Consider the following 23,668-nt stretch of genomic DNA (forward strand, 5'->3'; position numbering starts at 1 on the left):
AATAGGAGGGACTGTCTTCTCTTGATAAGATGTATTTGAGCATAGAAAGAGTGCACATCTTGTCTTTCTTTTGTCATTAAGTACATACTCACTGACAAGGCTGCTGAGCAGTGGGGAAGAAAATGAGAAAGTGAAATAAAAAGGGCAAGCAGTAAAATTCTATAATCTTCCTTTGGCAGTTCCAACAACTGCTCCATGGTTCTGTAATTTTCAAGAATTTTTACAAAAGACCTTAAATTATTAGAAAAATATTTTACAACTCATGGAAGCAAAAGCCTATAGATCAAAAGAGAATAAAGAGTTTTATTGCACAGGTAACAATGACTGGCCTATAACTGGTATAGAATTGGACAAAAGCTGCCCTATGTGCCTTCTTCTGTCTCAGCGAAAGCTCTCTCCAGGGTGGAGAGTAGGTAAAGATTATTTCTAGGAAGGGTCCCATTCCATAGTCAGAATTTCTGCAAAGATAAATTAGTGATGCCCTCAATAGAAAAGGTCAAACGGTTCTGCTGCTTCAACATGGAACTCAGTGACAAAAAGTAAAAGGATCATTCTGGTTTCTTTGTGCCATTGAAATGCTAATTAGTTGAACTCATTTGTCAGTATCACTCCTAGTAAGATAACTTCTGAGGGGTTATTTCTAAAGTCATTTAAATCAGCTGCCAGAATAAATCTGGCTGGACTATTTCAGCAGCTCTGTTGTTTACAAAGGCTGCTGAAAAACGCATCCAAGAGGTTTAAGAGACACTGTAACTTGTCTGGAATGTCCTGTTCTAAGGTTTGGATCTTCAGTGATTTGTCCAGCATGGAAAAAAGGAGATAAAGATGTAGCTGGCAAAAAAGACTCTAACTTCATTCTAACTACAGTTCTGAGAAGTCAAGTTACCGGTTGCTGGAAACTAGAAAGACTTCCTGTATGTAAAATGTTATTATCAAAAGCACAGAATAATGGTCTATGGTGATATGGTGTGTTGCTTAGATAAACAGTCCTGTATATTTATATCTGGGCTGCTGCTCTCAAAGTATGTGAATCGTACAGCAACAGTGACAGAAGTTTCCAAGTATCCATGCACTACAGGAGCAATACAGGCAGGAGTCCATTGCTGCCTCTTCAAAAGAACCTGTGAATCTTTGTCTGGTTTGTAAGTCTTATTTTGTCTATTTTGTAGGTCCTTCCAGGTCTGAAGTCACAGCCATCCTACTCCTATATCTGAGAAAGCAGCAACCCAAACAAGTGCGTACTGGGTGATGACCTGACAGAACTGCTAAGAGGAAGCACCACACTGTTGGGGTGACTGGATGTAATCCAAGCTTGCTGAAATCAAAGGGAACTGGAAGTATTTTGCAATTTGGAGACTTAGGTTCATAGAAGGTAGATTAAAATATGTATTTATTTTATGTTAGTTTGAAGGCTTTACAGCGACAAACGACATTTTGTTAGACCACCTCATATGCCTGGAAAGAATGAACACATTTTGGGTACTATGAATCCTTCTTCTAGAATTACATGTAACAATTTTGTGATTCCCTGTATGGAACTGAGAAGCACTAAGAAACTGATGCTTTATGATCTGTAAAACATCAACAGAAATCTGAAGGGTTTGCTATGCTTTTTAACGAAACATTGAATTTTTGAATATACAACAGAAATTATTTGATTTTTTAAAAGACAATGAGAAAAGGATTCCAGAGAAGTAAAGAAAAAGATATTTTTAACAGGTAAAAATATCCCAAAACTGATCATGTGTAAGAATTGTGCTGTTTAAGCCTAGGACATTTGTTGTGCATAATGAGGCAGATTTATGGTTTTATTATATGCTGGTTTGCAAGTAAAGAATAGAAAGATTCACTTAATTAAAGCAGTCCACACAAAACTTGGTAAAATTTTATGAACGTAATATTGAGACGACCTGCTTGCTTCACTCATGACAGTCTGGCATCCTTGGAAGTTCATGCATGAGTGCATTCATGAGAAGATTCAGGGCTTAGGTGTTCACTTCTCTTAGATGCTGTGACTTGTGAAACTTAACAATATCAGTGTTCCAGTCACCATTGTGACTAGAATGAGCAACCACTTAAATCCTGAGAGCAGGTCACACCAAATTCATGCAACCTAAAGCTAAATATCAGTAAAGTGATGCTCAAGCCAAGTTTTTCCTTGAAATGTCAGAGCCCAACATCTATTTTTAGGATACTAGACAGAATAATGAAGAAATACATTTGCACCCCACTCCAATCTGGCCTGGTCTTCAGGTCTCTATGTAGATGTTTCCAACACTTTAGTAAGTATTGGGTTTGAATTGGCAGATATTCTACTGGAAGTATTCTAAGTTCCATAAAACTGTTTCATTTTCTAAGTCTCAGTTTGAGCATGAGACATCAGACAGCTCAAAGACTAGCCAGAGTGAACAGGGTTTTTTTTTCTCTCAAACAGTTAATGAATTTCTAATTCATATGTATTTTGACACTATATGGATTTCAAAAGTAAGCTAATCAAATACCAGCAAAGTAGCACTGCATACTTGTTTGTGCATATCCTCCTACTACATTTGACAGGCTTCCGAACCAGCTGAATGTTCTACAGCAAAGGAAAAGGCAACCGAATACATAATTTGACAAAACTGGTCTACTCTATGAAGCTGTATTTTTGCCAAGTGTTGCCTGTTGTCTCATTTGCAATTCTGTTTCGGTTTCTTCTACTTCTCTCTCATGTCCCTGCTCCGGGCCTTTCCACGTTGTTGGATTGTCTTAATTTTTGTGCACTCTCTTTCTTAGCTAGTGGACATTTGATATGTTTGATGCTATTTAACAGAACAGTGCCCAAATACTCCTGCATGCTTAGGCCAGAGTCCATATATGAAACTGGTTAGTATCTGGTTTACATTTACAGCACTCAATGAATCCACATGGAAGTAAAGGGGATAGTCATGACGGAATGCATGCTCCAAGTGCAGTCCATCAGTGTCTTTAAGCATGCTCCTGCTCTGCATTTTCTGTCTGCTCTGTCTGCCTCTTTATCACAGCAACGTTCCTGCTTTATCCTTTAGTACATACGGCTGCGATGGCTTATCTTTATGGCAGGGAGAGCTGCGGGCTCGGCGCCCTGGCCTGGGACGGGCCGACGCTGAAACGTCTTTTCTAAAGCGGAGTTCTGAAAGCGACGGAGAGAAACTCTCTGTAAGTCTATGGAAACTGCTTAAGGAAAGAACCCAACCCCGAAAACCCGAGCAAGACCCTCCTCCTGAAAAAGCACTGCCGGGACCGCGGAAGGTCGCTGTCCCGACGCCTGGCCGGGCGGAGGGGCGCGGAATGCTGGCCTGCTCCCGCCCCGCCGGGCGGACACCGCGTCTCGGGGCGGCACCGCCCGCCGCTCCACCGGCCCGGACCCGCACCCGACCCCGCCCGGCCGCCCGGGAGGCCCCTCCTTCGCGGAGCTCGCTGCCGTGTACGGGGCTCGGAAGATGGAGGACTACGGGCGGTTCTTGGCGCTGCTAGTCTCGGCGCTGCTGGTCGGCTTCGTGTCCGTCATCTTCTCCCTAGTCTGGGTCTTCCACTACCGCGAAGGGCTGAGCTGGGACGGCAGCGTGAGGGAGTTCAACTGGCACCCCGTCCTCATCATCACGGGCTTCGTCTTCATCCAGGGCATCGGTGCGCCAAGGGCCCCGGGCTGGCACAGAGGGGGCCGGGCCGGGGCGGAGTGGAGCGGCGTGTAGCCGCGGGGGAGCCGGGGCTGCGTGGGGCCGGGGCTGCCGGACGGCGGGAAGCGGCGCAGCCGCCGGGGTGGCCCGGGGCCGGTGACAGCGGGAGCGCCGCGCCGCGGTGAACGGGCCGGAACGGTTTAGGGAAGCCAGCACTCCCCGAGAAGGGACAAAGAGTTCCTTGTAATAAGCCAAAACTGCTATATGGTGGTTTTTTTCTTCTGCAAGCACTTGTTTACCCTGGCCTGGCATTGCCTTGCACTTGGAGTAACGCTTGCGAGCTGTGTTTTCCTAGTCAGCCTGAATTTATGCAAGTTGAGAATCGCAGTGCCAGAAATGCTGCCCTAGGAAAGTTTCTTGCGTTTGGCTCCCTTGCTTTTGGCTCTCTCCCGTATCCCAAGAGGAGAAAGGAAAGTTCAATACCACTGAAGCTAGATCCAGGAACGGGGTTTGTGCCAGAGAAAGTGTAAGCATCGTTAAAATGCAATTCATCAGTCCAGACGTAATGTAAATCATCTTGGAAAATATACGTTTTAAATCCATTCTTATTATTTTGCCTAAATAACATAGTGATTTATGATGCAGTGGCGTTTTGGTTTGGGTTTGGTTTTTTTTTTTTTCATAGAGTGTATAAACTTTCTATCGCATGGAGTTCAGCCTTGTACTAACTGAAATGCTTCCCATTATACTTAACAACATGAACAGTATGCTAGGTCTTAAGTGTAAGGGTTGGTCCTCGAGGCCAAGAGGAATACTGGAGTTTGAACTGTCTTTGTAGTTAGCGACATTGGCTAATTCTAAGAAAGCAACTAAATTAGACACACTGCAGTGGAAAAACTGGAAATTTTGGAAAGAAAAATACAATGCTATCAGTAAAGTTAAAAAGCAGATAATGAACGATAGAGCACCACAGAGGTGCTTATCTAACTGCTTGTGAATATATTTAAACTAGAGCTAAATATTGCAAAAATAAGGGCACTGGACTGTATCTAAAAAATTCTTATCAACTTATGCTAATGGTATTAAAACTAATGGGGAAATTTGACAGAGAAAACAGCTTCCAACAGTAATTTTTCATAAACTCAGTAACAAAGTTTTTGTAGTTTCAACATGAAGAGAACTAAGTGAAACATTAGGAACGTGTCCAAGAAGGGCAAAGAAATTCTGCAGAGCAGTGGAAATTCTCCCACAGTTTTACCACTGTCTTTTGGGGTGAGAGGATGGGGAAGATTTTACTGTTCTTAAACAGTAAACTGCTGGAGACTTACAGTATCAATGTAAGCAGGAGTATTTTTTCTTTTAAATAGAAGATAAATTCAAATTTTGTCTACACAAACTTAAAATTTCAGTTTTAATAACCTTATTTACATTTCTTTCACTGCTGAAAGATACACTGTATCCATCCAGCCAGAAAACTTGGCCAACACATCCAGACATTCATTCCAGTGGAACATGTTTGCATCACATGTGTGCTCGCTCGCTCTTCAGCAAGAGCCCAGCCAGTCAGAGGCTGGAAGATGCAGGAGGAGCGGGTGGCTATCTAGTTCTGGCTATGAAGGAAATGTTGTGATTTGAACACACACTGCACATTCCACTTTTTCAGTGGCAGTGGGGTGTGTTCTCAGCTTTGTGGCTTCAAGTTACAAATTATTATTGAGCAATAAACAGTATTTTGAAGTTGTTTTACACAATATTGCTCAATAGGAAGTATAATTTCAGGCTATAAATAAGCAGTGAGAAACACCTGGTGACTTCACTAAGATCTATGCTACTTACTATGATCAAACTGCTGGTCTTTATATAAGCATAGACTTTTTGAAGAAAATAGGGAGAGGTTTTCTGAAGCTTTTTCCTACACATTGTTTTTTATTGCCCTAAAATTCAGTTTTTCCCAGTGTCACAGTGTAAGGATGTTGACTCAAGTCTTGTGTAGGTAAGGATGTAAAGTAAATGGAAGTTTACTATTACTCTGCACACACACAAGAAAAACAAGTCTTTAAGTAGTTAAAAGTGGAAAGGAGTAAGTTAATATCTCGGTTAAATTGGGGGGGGGGGGGGGGGGTGGGATTTGAAATAATAACCAAATCAACTGTTTCTTGAGTTCATTAGTCTATACAAAGGATAGAAATGTTGTATGTTGGTCTGTAGGGGGTAGAAAGCATGACTATAATAATGTGCATACTGGGAAGTAGATGTCCCCTGATAAAAGTGTTGCATGGCAGGGGGTTGGAACTAGATCATCTTAAAGTCCTTAAAGTCCTTTCCAACCCTAACTATTCTATGATTCTATGATCCTATGTATCTTGTCAATCAAGTGAAAAAGCTGTAGGCATGTTAATACCTATTATTTGTGGATCAGGTGGATCATTTAGTTTTGGGTATAGGATACCTGACAAAACACTGGCAGTGCACAGTAATTGTTCAGATGATTTTCTACACTTAAAGTGGATAAAACAGAGGCAATAGAAGCCTGTGTGCATATCAGCACATATTTTTTGAAAGAAAAAGGAAAATAACATGAGGGAAAAGTGAGTTTTAAGAAGGGCTTGAAGGAATAGTAGTGTGATAGAATGGATTAAATAAATAAGGAATCCTGTCTTATTTCACATGTGGAAATGTTGAACGATGACTGTAGACACAGGGCATGCTCCAAAGGAGTATTTTGTACTGGTTGGTTTGAGCCAGCTCTAGCCTTTTTCTGGCCTTTTTGAAGCCCATAAACTAAATTAACTCAACTAGCAGAAAACTAACACCCACCCGGCCACCCCAAGTACATTTTTGTTGCTGGAATAGAAAGTCGGATTGCCTGCACTAAAGGTCTCTGAAGGGCCATAGATGGCAGAAGGGAAATGGTGGGCAATGTGCAAGAGCAAGAAGAAAGACTGCAAATCAATTTTAAAGTAAGCATAGTCTTTCATCATGAAATCACACCAAAAAGATACTGCCTCCTCTGAGTTATCTGACAAATCTCTGCTTCAAACATAAAATCCCCGAGTCTGTTCAAAGGAAAAGTAGCTAATTGCTGGAGTTCCTAATATCCAATGGGCTGCAGAGTTCTCATGAATTGGAAAGGCAAATTACTTCTGAGCTGTAAGGATCTCGTCATAGGCAACTTGTGAAGAGGCAGCTCTCTTGATGAGCTTAGTTTGAGTTGTTTGAAATCATAAATGGGCACTTGTTGATTCTGGTGTTAAAGTGGTTCCAAAAAAATCTACTGGGCATTCAGAACTTGCCAAAGGTAAGCAACGGGATCAGCCAAGATAGAGCAAGAGAGGAAATGGGAGGAGTGAAGAGGAACATTCCTTTCTGGCACCCCAGTGCACTCACAGAACCACTCTGTGTGCCTTCTAAAGGGGAAGGCATCTCATGAGCAATTCATGACATCTCTCCTACAGCATGCAAAGCATGTGCCAGTCAGAAGTATTAAAGAGCTAACTCTAGAATTTTACTTTGTACATTTGGCAAACAACAGATGTCACATGCCACATACAAGATATTGTAAGATCACTCAGCCCTATGTGGCATGCTTTAAAATCAGAGCTCAAAACAGGAATGAGATCTGAGTGAAAGAGCTGCATCTAAGGATGCACCCAGTCAGTTGCCAGCACCTATAATAAATGCTCGGAGCAATGTAGAGATATCCCAGCCACTCCAGCCAATGAGCCGGCTTCAGTTGGAGCTCGGCTCAGATGCCTCTCTACAAATGCCTGTAGCATGGGGAACAAACAAGAGGAATTAGAGATGTGTGCACATCTACAGGGGTATGATATAATAGGCATCACAGAAACATGGTGGGATGGCTCCTATGACTGGAGTGTTGGAATGGAAGGTTACAGGCTCTTTAGGAAAGACAGGCCTGGCAGGCAGGGAGGGGGAGCTGCCCTTTATGTTAAGGATAGGCTGGAGAGTATGGAACTCTGTCTGGGGGCAGGTGAGCAGTCCACAGAGAGTTTGTGGGTCAGGGTTAAAGGGAATACAGCTATGGGAGACATTGCTGTGGGGGTCTGTTACAGACTGTCTGATCAAGGAGAACCTGCAGATGAAGCACTCTATAGACAGATAGGAAAAGCCTCATGCTCGCAGGCCCTTGTTCTCATGGGTGACTTCAACCACCCTGACATCTGTTGGAAGGACGGTACGGCCCGGCACAAGCAACCCAGGAGGTTCCTCGATTGTGTAGAAGACAACTTCCTTCTACAAGTAATAGAGGAGCCGACAAGGAGAGGTGCCATGCTTGACCTTGTGCTCACCAAGAGGGAAGGGCTCGTTGGAAATGTGACGCTCCAGGGCAGCCTTGGATGCAGCGATCATGAGATGCTCAAATTTGAGATCCTCAGGACAGTGAGAAGAGTGTGCAGCAAGCTCACTGCCCTGGACTTCAAAAGAGCAGACTTTGGCCTCTTCAGGAACCTGCTTAGTAAGGTTCCATGGGATAAGCCCTAGAGGGCAGGGGGGGGCAAGACTCTTGGTTGATATTCAAGTATCACCTGCTACAAGCTCAGGAGTGTTGTATCCCAACTAGAAGGAAGTGCAGCAGGAGGGCCAGGAGACCTCCTTGGATGGATAAGGAGCTGCTGAGGAAAATTCAAATGAAAAAAGAGGCTAATAATAAGTGGAAGCAAGGACAGACAATGTGGGAAGAGTACAGGGATGTTGTCCGGGAAGCTAGGGACCAGGTTAGGAAAGCTAAGGCCCAGTTAGAATTAAACTTGGCTAGGGGTATTAAAGATAACAGGAAGGGATTCTACAGGTACATAGCGAATAAAAAACAGACTAGGGAGAACATAGGCCCCCTCAGGAAGCTCTCAGGGGAACTGGCTACACGGGATTTGGAGAAGGCTGAGGTTCTGAATGACTTCTTTGCCTCGGTCTTCACTGGCAAATGCTCTGACCAAAGCACCCAAGTCTTGGAAGGCAGACACAGGGACTGTGAGAATGAAGACCTTGGGCCCACTGTAGGAGAGGATCTGGTTCAAGACCATCTTAAAAATCTGAACGTGCGCAAGTCCGTGGGTCCTGATGAGATCCATCCGCAGGTCCTAAAGGAGCTGGTGAATGAAGTTGCTAAGCTGCTGGCCATCATATTTGAGAAATCATGGCAGTCAGGTGAAGTTCCCAATGACTGGAAAAAGGGAAATATAACCCCCATTTTCAAGAAGGGGAAAATGGATGACCCGGGGAATTACAGACCAGTCAGTCTCACCTCTGTGCCTGGCAAAATCTTGGAGCAGATTCTCCTGGAAGGCATGCTAAGGCACATGAAAATCAACAAGGTGCTTGGTGACAGCCACCATGGCTTCACTAAGGGGAAATCCTGCCTGACCAATTTGGTGGCCTTCTATGATGGGGCTACAGGACTGATGGACAGGGGTAGAGCAGTTGATGTCATCTACCTGGACTTGTGCAAAGCGTTCGACACTGTCCCACATGACATCCTTGTCTCTAAACTGGAGAGATATCAATTTGATGGATGGACCACTCGGTGGATAAAGAACTGGCTGGATGGCCGCACACAAAGAGTTGCAGTCAATGGCTCAATGTCCAGCTGGAGACCAGTAACGAGTGGTGTCCCTCAGGGATCGGTGTTGGGACCGGTCTTGTTCAACATCTTTGTCGCTGACATGGACAGTGGGATTGAGTGTGCCCTCAGCAAGTTTGCTGATGACACCAAGCTGTGTGGTTCGGTTGATACGCTGGAGGGAAGGAATGCCATCCAGAGGGACCTCAACACGCTTGTGAGGTGGGCTGATGCCAACCTCATGAAGTTTAACCAGGCCAAGTGCAAGGTCCTACACCTGGGTCAGAGCAATCCCAGGCACAGCTACAGGCTGGGTAGAGAAGAGATTCAGAGCAGCCCTGCAGAGAAGGACTTGGGGGTGTTGGTTGATGAGAAAACGAACATGAGCAGGCAGTTTTTGCGCTTGCAGCAAAAAAAGCCAGCCAGATCCTGGGCTGCATCAAAAGGAGTGTGACCAGCAGGTTGAAGGAGGTGATCCTGCCCCTTTACTCTGCTCTCATGAGACCTCACCTGGAGTATTGTGTGCAGTTCTGGTGTCCTCAACATGAAAAGGACATGGAACTGTTGGAACAAGTCCAGAGGAGGGCCACGAGGATGATCAGGGGGCTGGAGCACCTCCCGTATGAAGACAGGCTGAGGAAGTTGGGGCTGTTCAGCCTGGAGAAGAGAAGGCTGTGTGGAGACCTCATAGCAGCCTTCCAGTATCTGAAGGGGGCCTATAGGGATGCTGGGGAGGGACTCTTCATTGGGGACTGTAGTGATAGGACAAGGGGTAATGGGTTCAAACTTAAACAGGGGAAGTTTAGATTGGATGTAAGGAGGAAATTCTTTCCTGTGAGGGTGGTGAGGCACTGGAATGGGTTGCCCAGGGAGGTTGTGAATGCTCCATCCCTGGCAGTGTTCAAGACCAGGTTGGACGAGGCCTTGGGTGATATGATTTAGCATGAGGTGTCCCTGCCCATGGCAGGGGGGTTGGAACTAGATGATCTTAAGGTCCTTTCCAACCCTAACCATTCTGTGATTCTATGATGCATAGACTGTCACCACTAAAAATGCTGTTAACTGTCTATGTGCTTTTAACCCAGGCTATTTTAATTTTGAGATCAAATTACAAATTGAGTCGGTTCTTAAGAGTTTGCACCACTGAAAGCAGAATCTTCCTCCTCCTCCTCCCTGCTTAGATCCCCAGATTGTCTTGCTACCTCCTGCTGGTCAGAAAAGTACCAGTTAGTACAGAAGTAAGGGAACAGAAGTAGTGGTGGGGAAATGGGGCTGTGTCTTTTCACAGTGATAAAGTCAGATCTGCTCAAGTTGCAATATGTAACATCACACATAGTCCTCATGGAAAGAGGATTAAACCAAATTGCACTATTGTGCATATGTCCTGGGTTGTGGCATGTAACATGCTAATGCATGGTATTGTTAACAAGTGTCCAAACCATCAGACTGTATTCCTTACTTTTCTATCGTACTGCTTATGGGAAACAGCCCAGACAGTTCATGGCCCAGGTAGAAATCTGAGACTGAGTGACTAGGGAGTATTATAGTGATTTTGAAAGTTTAATCAATTAGATGACAGCACCTTATGCACCAATGAAAAATGTTATCCAGAAATTCTAGCCTGGACTAGACCCTCTGAGATCAAAGATTGAAAACTGAGACCAGGACCTATGCACATCAAGTTTACCTCAAGCCATTTAGAGTACACTAGCCTCCTGCACTTGGAATAAATTATTGACAATACTATGGGCCATATGGTAAATTGGAGCAAAGAGGATTTATTTGGGAATATCCTCATGGGATATTTGAGACCTTTTGGCATACCTGCTTTACAAAATTAGAAATCATAATCATTATAACTAAGTTAATTAATAATAGCCTAATGCAAGCAATCATTTCAATATTAACATGATATAAGACTACCACAGAACTTTTGGGCAACTGTTGGAGGTGATCATAAGCTTGCTGTGCTGAATTATACCTGTGTCGTATAGATTGATGTTGTCAAACTGTCTTAAAAACAAGGCTTCTATCTTCTTGATTTTGTAGGATTTACTACTGCTACTTTTTAAAAAGTAGAAAGCCAAAACCTACCTAAGTGCTGTATATATTCAAGTATTCTAAGGAACATTTTCATTCCAGTACATTTTCGCACAGCATATCAAAGCATACATTGATTTAAAATCTGATCGTAGTCTGGAAATGTCACTTGTGAACAGCATTTTCTTTGTGACTCATTTAGTGCAGTACTGTGTCTCCTGGCATGGAGCCAAGTAAAAAAAAAAAGTGTAAACAGAACTTTGACATTAATTCATCATTTTTTACTACTCAGCACAAAGTACAGCACAAATATTCCATTTATTTTCCATAACCTATGCTTTCTGCAGAGGTTATCTGTTATGGAGAAGTAATGAGTCAGGTACATGAGAATCACTTAAGTAAATTCTTAATCTTTGCATTTATCAGGTCATACTTCATTTTTTCTTCTGGTGCACATCTATTTCTTAATGTTTGGAACAGGAACTTGTTTAATACTCTGCATATGTTCTTATTCTTTTAGTATAGCTAATTACATATAAAAATTTGAATGTAATTTCATAACTAGAAATCTTAAATGAGGACGTGATGAATCTGATGAATGGAGATCAGACTTCGTTTTTGCTCAAGCAAAACATTATGGATGTAGGCATCAGCCTTTATTGGTCAAATGATCAGGTGTCCTCATAAATATTTGTCCCATTATCTGGATATACTTACGTGCTGTCACGCATCCAGAATTACTGCCTGGGGCTTCAATGATGTATCTGGTCTCTGTGTGTCTCCTGTGGAAAGCACCTGGGTCATACAACAGGCAGGGGGCAGTTGTTGCAGGGGACCTGGAGGAAAGAGTTTGGCAAGAAGCAGCTCTAGGCCAAGTTATTCTTATGGACTGTTTGGAGTTAGATCACTAGAAATTGTTGGTTTGTTCAGAGTGGACAAAACAGTGTTTGCTGGCGTCACTAACACAAATACAGGCAAAACCTCCTTACACTCATCTAACAGTGGCAGAAGAGTTGCAGTTGCCAAATCCTTTTGTCTCTTAAGAGTTAGATTATGACTCCCTAATACTGAGTAGTGTTTTCCCATTTGAAGTAGTCCTATTAATGTCACAGAATCATAGAATCATAGAATAGTTAGGGTTGGAGAGGACCTTAAGATCATCTAGTTCCAGCCCCCCTGCCATGGACAGGGACATCTCACATTAAACCATGGGTTTGTCCAGCCTGGCCTTGAACACTGCCAGGGATGGAGCATTCACCACTTCTTTGGGCAACTTTTTCCAGTGCCTCACCATGTCTCAATGTAGTAAATATATCAACGTAATAGTTATATAAATATCTACCCAATTAGAGATTAGCATTATCCAAAGTTAGTAAAGAGAATAAATATTAAAAAAATAATCTTACATACTTTCTCAGTAGGTAGTCTTCTGGATGTAAGAATTAGGCCCTATTCCTCCAATCTGACTAGTAGCTAAAAAATCAAAATCCTATGCAGAATCCCTGTTAGATCAATTTAAGGAATGAGGAAAAGACAACATAGAGTTGTTTATTGTCCTTTTTTGAAACACACTTAAGCTTGTTTTTTTTTTTAAATTGGGAAGAAATCTCCCTAAAAGCTATATTTAAGATTTAGTTGCATATTTGTGTTGCAGTTTAAGCTCAGCCAGTAACTCAGCCCCACACAGCCACTCGCTCACCCTGCCCCTTCCCCCGGCAGGATGGGGAGGAAAATTGAAGGAATGTAAAACCCACAGGTTGACATATGAACAGTTTAATAACTAAGATAAAGTAAAATACAGAGATAATAGAAAGGATACCAACAATAACAATAATGATAATAAAAGGAAACAACAAGAAATGAAAGCTCAGAAAACAGAGGTGATGCACAATACAATTGCTCACCACCAGCCTGACCTGAGCAGCAATCAGTTCTTCCCAGGTAACTCCCCTCAGTTTACGTACTGGGCATGATGTGCTGTGGTATGGTATAGCCTTGGACTAGTTTGGGTCAGGTGTCCTGTCTCTGCTCCCTCCTGGCTTCATGTGCCCCTCCTCACTGGCAGAGCATGAGAGACTGAAAAGTCCTTGATCAGGGTGGGCATTACTTAGCAACAACTAAAACATTAGTGTGTTAGCATCATTGTTATCAGACTAAAGCCAAAACATAGCAATGCACCAGCTACTAGGAAGAAAAGTAACTGTTACAGCTGAAACCAGGACAATTTGGAATATGCTACACTATGTGTAGGAGAAAAAGCCTTTTAATAGACTTTTTTAGAGGATTAAAGGTTGGATTTTGCTGTAATTTACAATGGAACTATGTGAATGATGCATGATTATTAAAATCTGATAGAAGTTATCCTATGAGGCATAAAAATCTTGTTTCTGTTCTTTCTTCAGCTATTATTGTGTACAGGTTGCCCTGGACCTGGAAGTGCAGCAAAGTCCTAATGAAGTTCATACATGCTGGATTAAATACCATAGCTATGATTCTAGCAATTGTTTCTATGGTAGCCGTGTTTGAATACCACAATGCCGGTAACATTCCTAACATGTACAGTCTGCACAGCTGGATCGGGCTGACTGCTGTTATATTTTATTCTGTCCAGGTCAGAACCTAACTGTATTTATAAACAGGTTGTAAACTTGAAGAATGTATTGAGTAATTCAGGCACAATAGGCCCTCACTAAAACACTGTGACTACTCGGATACCCATTTTACATTTTGTGATGTGGCAAATTAGCAAATGTGCAAATACAGAATCCTTGACTACAAAGAAAAAATGTATTTTAAAGCATATTTTGTTTATTGCTCAGATAATGGCAGTTTATTCACTAATCAGTTATACGATAGTGTGTTTCTAAGCTCTATACACTGCTGAAGTGAAAGCAAATTATTTGGTTTGTTGGCAGCATATTTAAATACAGTGAGGGATTTTACTAAGGAAGTCTCAAATGAAGTAACTGGTTTTCCTTTTTTACAGCTATCATGATTTTAAGTAGTCACTTCTTGGCCTCAAGACTTCTGTTTATCAGCAGAACAATGCAGCAATGAGCAGTGCAGATTGAAAGGATCTGACATCTGAATGAGCTGCTAACCAGTTTTCCTGAATCAGCAAAACTTTTCTAAATGCTCATGTACATGCTTTTAACTGCTCCTATTGGCAGAGAATTAGAGTTATCATAATCTAAAATGAGCTAGTATGGTTTGCATTTGGCACAGAACAGGAGCAGACATGCCCTGACATTTAGTGTACACATACAGATGTAATGTTTCTACATATATGTTCTGAATTGCCTATACACTATGGAAATTTATTTTGTTCCTTCAAATGTGACTTCATTTTTTTGCCAAAACACCAAAAAGAAATAAGACTTAATTATCTGGTGATCAAGCATAGAAAATCCCCAGCTAAGGAATTTGGGTTCTGGACTTTTATCCTTCACTGCTCTGGCTAGCAGGTACAGGAAATGGTGTTGAAATAGTGATTTTAACACTTAGAAAGAAAGCAAGCATATTGCAGCATTGTCATGTGTATTCTTTATAGTTGAACAAATGAATAAGAATGAATATGAATGAATAAGAAGGAACAATGTTTTCCTTGTTCTAGTTAGTAATGCAGTTATTTCAGGGAAATCTGTGCTGCCACTATCCTGGGTATCATCATTTTTTCTAATGGGTAAAACAAAGAATTGTAAATAAGAACTTAACTTTGATTTTGCTACTGTAAACATGATCAATGGCACTTAATGTCTTGCCTGTTTCACTAACAGAACTCTGGTGTTACTTCCTCCAAACTGGGATGTCAGAGACTGCTGTTTGTTAACTGATTGAGCACTCTTGAAAATATAGTTGTAAAGTCTCTGTTAATAGAGAAGACCTGTGTCATTCGCCAGAAACGGCATGTAAATCTCAAAACTGAAAAGTTATTGGGGGGGGGGGGGGTGCTCACATAATTCTATACCTATGGGAATGATAGTGTAAATTTACTGTATTTAAGCCAAATATATGTTAATACAGTAAAACACAAGGACATAAATTTAAGAACAAGGCAGAAACATAGACTGGAGATTGGCTCTTGGGAAGCAATGTCACTGGAAAGTACTCAAAGATGACATGAAGCTCAGAATGAATTCTCATTTTGCTGTGAAAACAAAAATTAAATTCTAATAAGAGATTATCTTAACCTTCATATATGTCATTACTGAGATGAATATGAAATCCTGTGGAATAAATTCTTTTTAAATGTAAAAAAAAAAAAAAAAAATTCAAAGAAAAACTGAAAAAGTAAACTGAGAGCTGGAAAAACTGCCTTCCACTGAAAGACTTAAAAAGCTTCAACTGTTTAGCAGATCTAAACAGGACTAACAGAGGACTTGATCATGGTGTATTAAAAAGTTTTGCAGGGAGAAAATGCCAGGCTCTTTAATCTAGCATGGGAATTAAAAACAAGCACTGAGACTGGAAGTTAAAGTAAGATGAAATGCAAATTTATCACTATTTCTAATTTAGCAACAGTGGTGAATAATGGCACAACAAAATAAAGAAGGGATGCAACCTCAGTATGAATGGGTAAGCCTGACTCAACCATGTGACATGACTGGTACACTGAGAGACTGCTGCCTTTCTGAAGACATGTACTTTAACTAACACTCTAACAAGGTAAAATTATTTAGTCCACTCACGTCAAAAGGTGAGACTGCATTCTGATCTTCATTTACGTGTAAATTTGTAGTAGAAGCAGAGAACAGGACTTAAAGAGACTGCAAAAATCTAGCTCTTCACACCTTTAATATATTACTGAATTAGTAACATTGAAAATTTGTGTTTCTAGTGCTTAGTTTGTTTGCAGTTTTAGCATTACCAATAAGTCTGGACACTGATATTAGGTGGGATTATTTATAAAATATTTCATGTCTGCTTCCCAGGTGCTAATCCAGAATTATTGCTTTGATTTTGAACAGAAAGGTATTCAGAAATAAAAATGCCAATTCTTTTCAAATTTGTACCTGACAACATCTCAAAATGGAATCTTTATGATGATTTTTACTCTGCTTGAGAAGTTCACCTTGTTTCCCATATAGGTTTAACTATGAATCTGTTTTGTGTTTAGCTTTTCTTGGGTTTCGCTGTCTTTCTGCTCCCTTTTGCTCCAGTTTCCCTCCGAACAGCAGTTATGCCAATACATGTTTATTCGGGTCTTACCATCTTTGCAACAGTGATTGCAACAGCTCTCATGGGAATCACAGAAAAGCTTATATTTTCCTTGTAAGTATTTTTTCCCATTTGTTTATCAAGGTTATTCACTGCAAACTTTATTCCATTTGCACACAATAACAACCATTGAATATTGCACCATTGTTTTCTTTTGCTTTGTTTTGTTTTAAAAAGACTTCCTACCTAGCAGGTTTCTGATGTTTCAAGACCAGAACTGTCTGTAAAACAACTGACCTTATTTTTTTTTTATCTTCCAAAGGCGCAGTAATCCTGCATACAGTGAATCCCCACCAGAGGCAACTTTGGTCAATTGTCTTGGTGTTTTGCTTGTCATATTTGGTATCTTTATTTTGTGGATGGCAAGCAGGCCCTATTGGAAGCGCCCTCCAGAAGAGAATGCTAAAGCTCTGCTGACTCCTGGAGGGACTCCTGAAGGCACAGAAGCAGAATCCACGATGACAGATGGTGGCAATGCAGATAAATCTGATCTGAGGATCAACAGTGAAGCAGCCAGAAAACAAAACCTCAAACTTGATGAAGCAGGACAACGATCAACTATGTAAAGACAATACATAGAATAACAGTATGATTATACTGCCAGACCGCCTCTCCCTCACCACATTGTTCCTTATGACTTAGTTATATTGATATATAAATAGGTTGGGGTTTTATTTGCTGTACAGCTTGCTCAAAGATAGTCAAGTTTTCTGTATATGATTTAAATTCCAGTAAGTCTCAAACATATTATATAGGCTCATGCTCAGTCCTCATTTTAAAAAAGTGAGTGTGAATGCTATAATGGGAGAATCACATAACTGGAAAATGTTCTCCGTATTAACAAGATTGAGACTAAATTTTGTTCTGAGTGATTTTGTAGGTTATGTATCAGAGTCATGAAGTATATCCGACAGCAGAATCTAGTTGCTCACACATAATTTTTCTGGTAATTTTCATGTTTTGAAAGCCCTGATTTCTTGAGTTGATTAACCCCCTTCACCGATTTCTAAGATTTGAGGTAATTAATCATGTAGCAGAGTGGCACCGTAAAAATGTTTTGTCTTATTTGAAAAGATACGGATACACACTTAGAAAAATATGTATCACTTAAACCAAGTCTTCCTTTTATCCCAGATGGCAGCATTTTCCTATATTTGATTGCACAGTTCTCTGGATTTATGGCACTAGACTAGAAATCAGGAGCAGAGAAGAAAGCACAGAAGACTGCTAGCAGTCTCACAGAAGAAAGGATCTTGAAGTGAGAAATGCTTCTTATAGGAAACTGCTGAGCTTTGCTGATTTGATTAAAATGGAACCTGTTAACTAAAAGCCAATTTTTATATCTCCAGACTGGTGTCAAAATCATCACTGTTATGGGCATGAAGACATACTTTAGTCTACAAGCAAACTATATAAACTCTTATGACTTTTTAATTTGAAATTAAATTGTTAAATAATGCAATTGAGCCTCTACTGGCACTTTATTTTTACAGCTCTTCCTAGTAATCGGAGTATTAATGTATTACATTCATTCATTATTTTCACAGATATAAACAGTGTTTGTATTTTTTACTACTACAGAAGAATAATTATAATAGATTATTTTGATTGCACGTGCCCAAGAGGAGGAGCCTTTATATTATAATCTCTTGTAAAAACTGCAGAGCCTACTGCAAGTCCAAATTTACCATTGTTCATGTTGCAATCTAGACGGTTTCAGACAGCATATAATTTCCTATTTTTTTTTAACTGCGTAATTTTTTATCTACTTCAGCTTCTTAAAATGTTTAAACACATTCAACTTTAGAAAATATGTTATTTTTGTAGTTCATTATTGTATTAGGACAATTCTGGTTAGGAGTTCTTTTGAATCTTCTCTAACAAAAACCATCTGTTATTTGATTTGTAATAATATTTAATCATTTGGTGAATGCAGTATAGAAAGCTAGCATAGTGAATTACTTGGAAAACTTTTCTGCAGTACCATTTGGTACTCGAGGACTACATCCCAGGGTTCTGTGTTTTCACTTACATATGTTTGTGGATGGCTGGGACCCACCTAGCATTAGTGAATTGTTTCATTTAAGAAAATGTATGCTTTTAAATGCCTTAGTGTAAAATTCAGATATGACAGGAGGAACTACTATGTGAGCACAAATAATACAAAACTACTCCTACTACCACTAATAATACTACTAATGATAAGGGAAATAACAAGGGGAGAGAATATAAAACTAAAGGGGAAAAGGGAAAAAAAATCAATAAATGTAAGTGATGCACAATACAACTGCTCATCACCTGCTGACCAATACCCAGTCCTGCCCGAGTGGTGATCCAGTCCTTCCGGGTAACTCTTACCAGTTTACATACTGGGCAAGATGTGCTGTAGTATGGAATACCCCTTTGGCTAGTTTGGGTCAGTGTTCTGTCTCTGCTGCTTCCCAGCTTCTTGTGCCCCTCCTCACTGGCAGAGTGTCAGACTGAAAAGTCCTTGATCTCGGTAGGCATTACTTAGCAACAGCTAAAACATAGGTGTGTTATTGGCATTGTTCTTGGACTAAAGCTGAAACACAGCACTGTACCAGCTACTAGGAAGGAAAAAAAAACACCTTACAGTTGAAACCAGGACAAGCATAAAATCCAAATAGTACTGATAGCAGCTTTCTTAAAGAAAAACAAGAGCACTTATTTTACATTACGTTAGTGCTCAACTGACAAGACCTGATTACATTATGCATAATGTTATGCATCCTATTACAGGTTTATATATTGAACACTAAGTAGGAAGAGGGATTTGCAGTAGTTTCTGGAGAACACTAAACTGCGCTGTTGTCTTCTGATCTCATTATGTTTTGCTCAACAAGCCTGCTTTTTGATTAATTCAGTAAGCATCTTACAGCTGGTGGATGTATGTTTAGTCTTCGTGAAAGGTGCTCTGTTGATACTTTTGAAGTATAACAGATTAAATGAATAAATGAACTCAGCTGTGCTAGTAATTTACTATGCTAGCTTTCTTTACACACACAGGCAACAGCATTCTAAGTTGGTATGTACTGGCCTGTTACCGTGTCTCGTCCACTTGTGAAAATGAGCTCTTTCAATCCTTGCCTAGTACCCAGTGTTTGGAAGGCAGTCACTTATGTAAGAACTGTTCTGGAAGAAACTGTCTCGTATATCGGGAAAAAAAAATCACAAAATCTGTGATTCCTTTTGTTATGACACTGACTTGGATGTATTGAAATCAACAGCTTTTAGGTGAATGGTTCTATATGCTGTTAAAGTTAAGCTACAGCAAACAGTATGTCTTCTGGTTTGCGTTTTATTCCATGTACTGTTTAAGGGTAATGATACTTGAGAAAGAATGGTGGCATTTCTTCATCCTTCTATTCTGATGATACAAAACTAACTGAAAATCAAGACTAGGCAACCTTTTGAGAATACTCTACCAGAGTATATTTTTGGTTTTCAACTGTGAGGTTAAACGTGATAGTAGAAACTCAGTGGGAACTGGAATATTCTGTTCTGGGAAATTATCATCATCAGTGGTATCTCCTATGTATGAACTGTGGGCTTCTAGCTGCTTTGGTCTTTGGAAGGTCCCTATGAGACACAGTAGCTGTGAGCTCCTAAAGCTTGCTCAGCTTTGGAGTGTACAATTTAAAACAGACTCAATGTGCTATAGATTTTTGGCTTCTGCTCTGAACTGATTAAGAAGGTCTTTAAGTATCCTTGCAACATATGAGGTTAGTGCAAGTGCTAAATAAAAATACATAGGACTTTGGAGATCAATTTTCATGAGGGGAAAAAAACATATTCCCAAGCTGCTTCTCAGAGTGACCTTCCATTAACTTTCATGCAACTTTCCTTACATGTATTATGGGTAATAGTAGCCACACAGGAAATAAAAAAGTGTATTTTGGAAGATATAAATGGAAGGTATAACTCTAGCTTTTTTTATCAGGATTTTTCTGCATGTTTGGAAATCTTCTACATTAGTGTATTTACAGGGATATGATTGTAGAGCTCACATTCCAAGTTTGGATTCCTCATAAAACATATGAAGTTACAAAACCTGACATTAAAAGTGCTATCTTTTTAAGATGCCTGAAAAAAAAAAAAAAAGAAATGAAATTAGATGCTGCCATGCAGTTCTGTGCACAGCAGCAGAAGTGTGTCCTCCAACATTAATGAAACTGAGAAATGATGGTCCAAACTAGGTTTTAAAGTTGAATGTAGAGTAATTACGCTTCTTACTTCATGTAACCAAGATTGCATATGATATTGAAAATACAATATTGTAAATATGGATTACTTATTTACATGGATATTTTACTGAAAGACTAAGAGTTATTGCCAAAATTTTCTATTTCAGAACTCTTTTTCTTCTATTTCAAAAAAAAATCCCTCCTCTTTCTAACTGTTCACAAGAACCCAAAGAATTATTTGATTGTTTTGTTACTAGTTACTTGTAGATAAAAGCAAATGTTTAATTACAGTGTCTGTTTTCCTTATTCTTTTTGTATGTTAATAAAAATGATTTTTCAAGCTTATGATATCACTGAGTAGTGATTTATATTATAGTGCTAAAATACGGCTTTCTAAATTTGGCAAAAGATCAAATTATTCTTATGGTTACTTTTTGAAAACAGGAGGATAGTTGTACAAAATTTCTTAAACATTTCTTACTAGCAAATATTCCTGATGATCTTCCTCATGAAATTTTTGTACTCTGTAGTACACATATTTCACCTTCTGACATTCTTCAGAGCAGTTGTTAGAGGGGAAAAAAAAAACATAAACTATCATTAGTCATGAGACTGCCATAGCAAATGAGGGAAAATAATAAATTCTGATATATGACATAATGCACTGTAAAATCCAGATACCCCCTGATACATAACAGCCAAACTGAACACAGAGCAAAGGTTTTGATCCCATGGAATCTTCTAACCCAGATTTAACACCTGCACATCAAGTTACTCATCAATAGGTTATTGATAAGTAATATCATAAAATGCTATAAATGGCAAAACCATCTGTATGAACATACCTGTAACAAGTAAGAATTAAGGTATGTTCTTTAGCTTAGTAAGATTAATTACCCTTCTAAAAGTGTAAAGCATAAACCGATTATTCCTGAATATCATACAGCTGCTGGATAAAACTTTCCAACATTGTCATTATTGTGGAAGAGTAAAATAAACCATTACAATCATAAGTACAGTAGAGAACTTGCTGTATTCAAACCTGAGATTCCCTGTTGCTGATAACTTCTCTTAATTGTCTCCTATAGACTGGATTTTGGGGAGAAAGTTCTGGTAAAATGGCCCATATTTTTTCAATACATTTATTATTACAAAATTCAGTAAAATCTCAATTGCATCCACACTTGAAAGATGGGACACAAAACTGTGGCAGGAAGACTGCATTTGTGTGGCTAAGAGGTGTTTGTGAATAGTTGATGGAACACTTGCAGCTTATGTACAGATTTTTTCATTGTGTTATGATAGGAGCAATACTTTTTATCTCTGTAAGAGTAGTGGGCAGTAATGAAGGGAAAATTACTATCCAGGAAGAGATGAAAGTCCAGGTCAACAAAATGGATGACAACCATTCCAAGTGATGTCGCTAACAGAAGAAAGGAGGAAAAGTCGAGAAAATCCAGTTACTGCTGTACACCTACCAGAACTCTAAAAAATGACAGGACCACAGCTAACTCTAATAGAATAAGTAGAAACAACTGGTATAAATTTCAGTGAGCTCACTCATGTTTGCCAAATATGGTCATCACTGACTACTGACCAACCTATGTTAGCTTGGGGCTTAAGTTTACAGTTGAATCCATGGCCATGTTTACCGACTAGTGTCTCAAATTCCACCTTTTGTCTATCACCAAGTCAAGCAATAGCTACATAGCTATCAGTAAATGGATTAAGTTGTGAAAATGTGAGCATTTTTATTTAAATTTCCACTAGCATTTCATTACAACAAAATAAATTTCCATCTAGTGGTACTCCAAGTCTGCAGGATATTATATAAGCAGAGTCATCAATGAGATTTTAAAGTATTTTTGTAGCAGGTGAACCTTCTCGTGTACACAAGCAGTAATCCACTAGGTGGCAAGCACTACCAAAACGCCTTTGGCAGCCGATATTCTGTCATTGCTTTAGATGCTAAAATACGATGAGTCATCTGCCTTAAAATAAAATTTAAAAGTTAGTAAATATAAACCACAGTCATGTCAGAATTTATATATTTAGTTTTGTATTATTTTAAAAGGGCTGTAAATCATTCTTTATTGTGCTGTACGTCAGATGTTAAACTTCTGTTTGTAACTTCTGCGCAAGTACAGCTTGGATAAAAGATGCAACAAGGAGAACACAAGAGCATGAAGGTTTAGGGATAAGCTCATATAAAAGATATGAAAGTAGTGAGAATTTGAAAGAAACAAGAACTTTGAGTACTTTCACCATTTGATCTTGCAATCTCACATAAAATTTGACCCTGAAAAAGTGAATATTAGTGCCAATTTCGAATAACCAAGAAGTTCTACCCTCTGATACATGGTAGCAGCTTCTGTTCTGAATTTACCCTATTTGTGGACCCTGACTTTGTAAGCATGTTTTCTGATATATTCCACTGAACATACTAGTTCCAGTACTACTGAAAGTTACTTTGTACATGATACGCTAGCAGTACTTCATCTGACTTGCTTACTTGTCCTCTCAGGCTACATTGGAAGATACTCACACATGGATTTGGATGATCTGTTCTCTGCTACCAAGCAGTGGGACCCTGACAATGGCACTGCAAAAGCTTGGGAGGATTTGCATATCCACAAGACTATAACTGTATAACCAAAAGCAGTTACGTGTCTCAACATGTTTGCATAAAGACCTAGGCACTGCTATCCTACCTTCAAACAAATGAGGGAAAGATCACAGGTGATACAGTCAGTCAGCCATTCCCACACCAGTCAGGGTTCAAATCCCCCACAGCAGCATTACTCCAATTTGAAAAGAAGGTATCTTTGAGTAAGAGTGCTTCCAGCTCCACTCACTAAATAACATTTCTTTCCTATTCCAAGCTCCATTCTCCAGTTCTTCTAATGACATTTTAATCCTAACTTTTTATTCCCTGAATTTCTGCTCTAGCAAACAAAATCTTTGTATCTCTGAGCACCTTTTATCTGGTT

At 39.8% G+C, this 23,668-nt stretch overlaps 1 protein-coding gene across 1 annotated transcript; it reads left to right on the forward strand.

The window, feature by feature from the left end:
* Positions 1 to 3,221: 3,221 nt before the first annotated feature.
* On the forward strand, positions 3,222 to 21,023 carry LOC133269285 (plasma membrane ascorbate-dependent reductase CYBRD1). Its single transcript, XM_061453384.1, has 4 exons — positions 3,222 to 3,648; positions 13,659 to 13,867; positions 16,373 to 16,527; positions 16,736 to 21,023. Exons 1-4 carry the CDS (start codon positions 3,462 to 3,464, stop codon positions 17,037 to 17,039), a joined length of 855 nt encoding a protein of 284 aa, XP_061309368.1. The 5' UTR covers positions 3,222 to 3,461; the 3' UTR covers positions 17,040 to 21,023.
* The last annotated feature ends 2,645 nt before the right edge of the window (positions 21,024 to 23,668 follow it).

The sequence above is a fragment of the Pezoporus flaviventris genome, unplaced genomic scaffold (assembly GCF_033815535.1).
Source record: "Pezoporus flaviventris isolate CSIRO_AGI_PZ_B2104156 unplaced genomic scaffold, CSIRO_AGI_Pfla_v1 ptg000001l, whole genome shotgun sequence".
Lineage (NCBI taxonomy): Eukaryota > Metazoa > Chordata > Aves > Psittaciformes > Psittacidae > Pezoporus > Pezoporus flaviventris.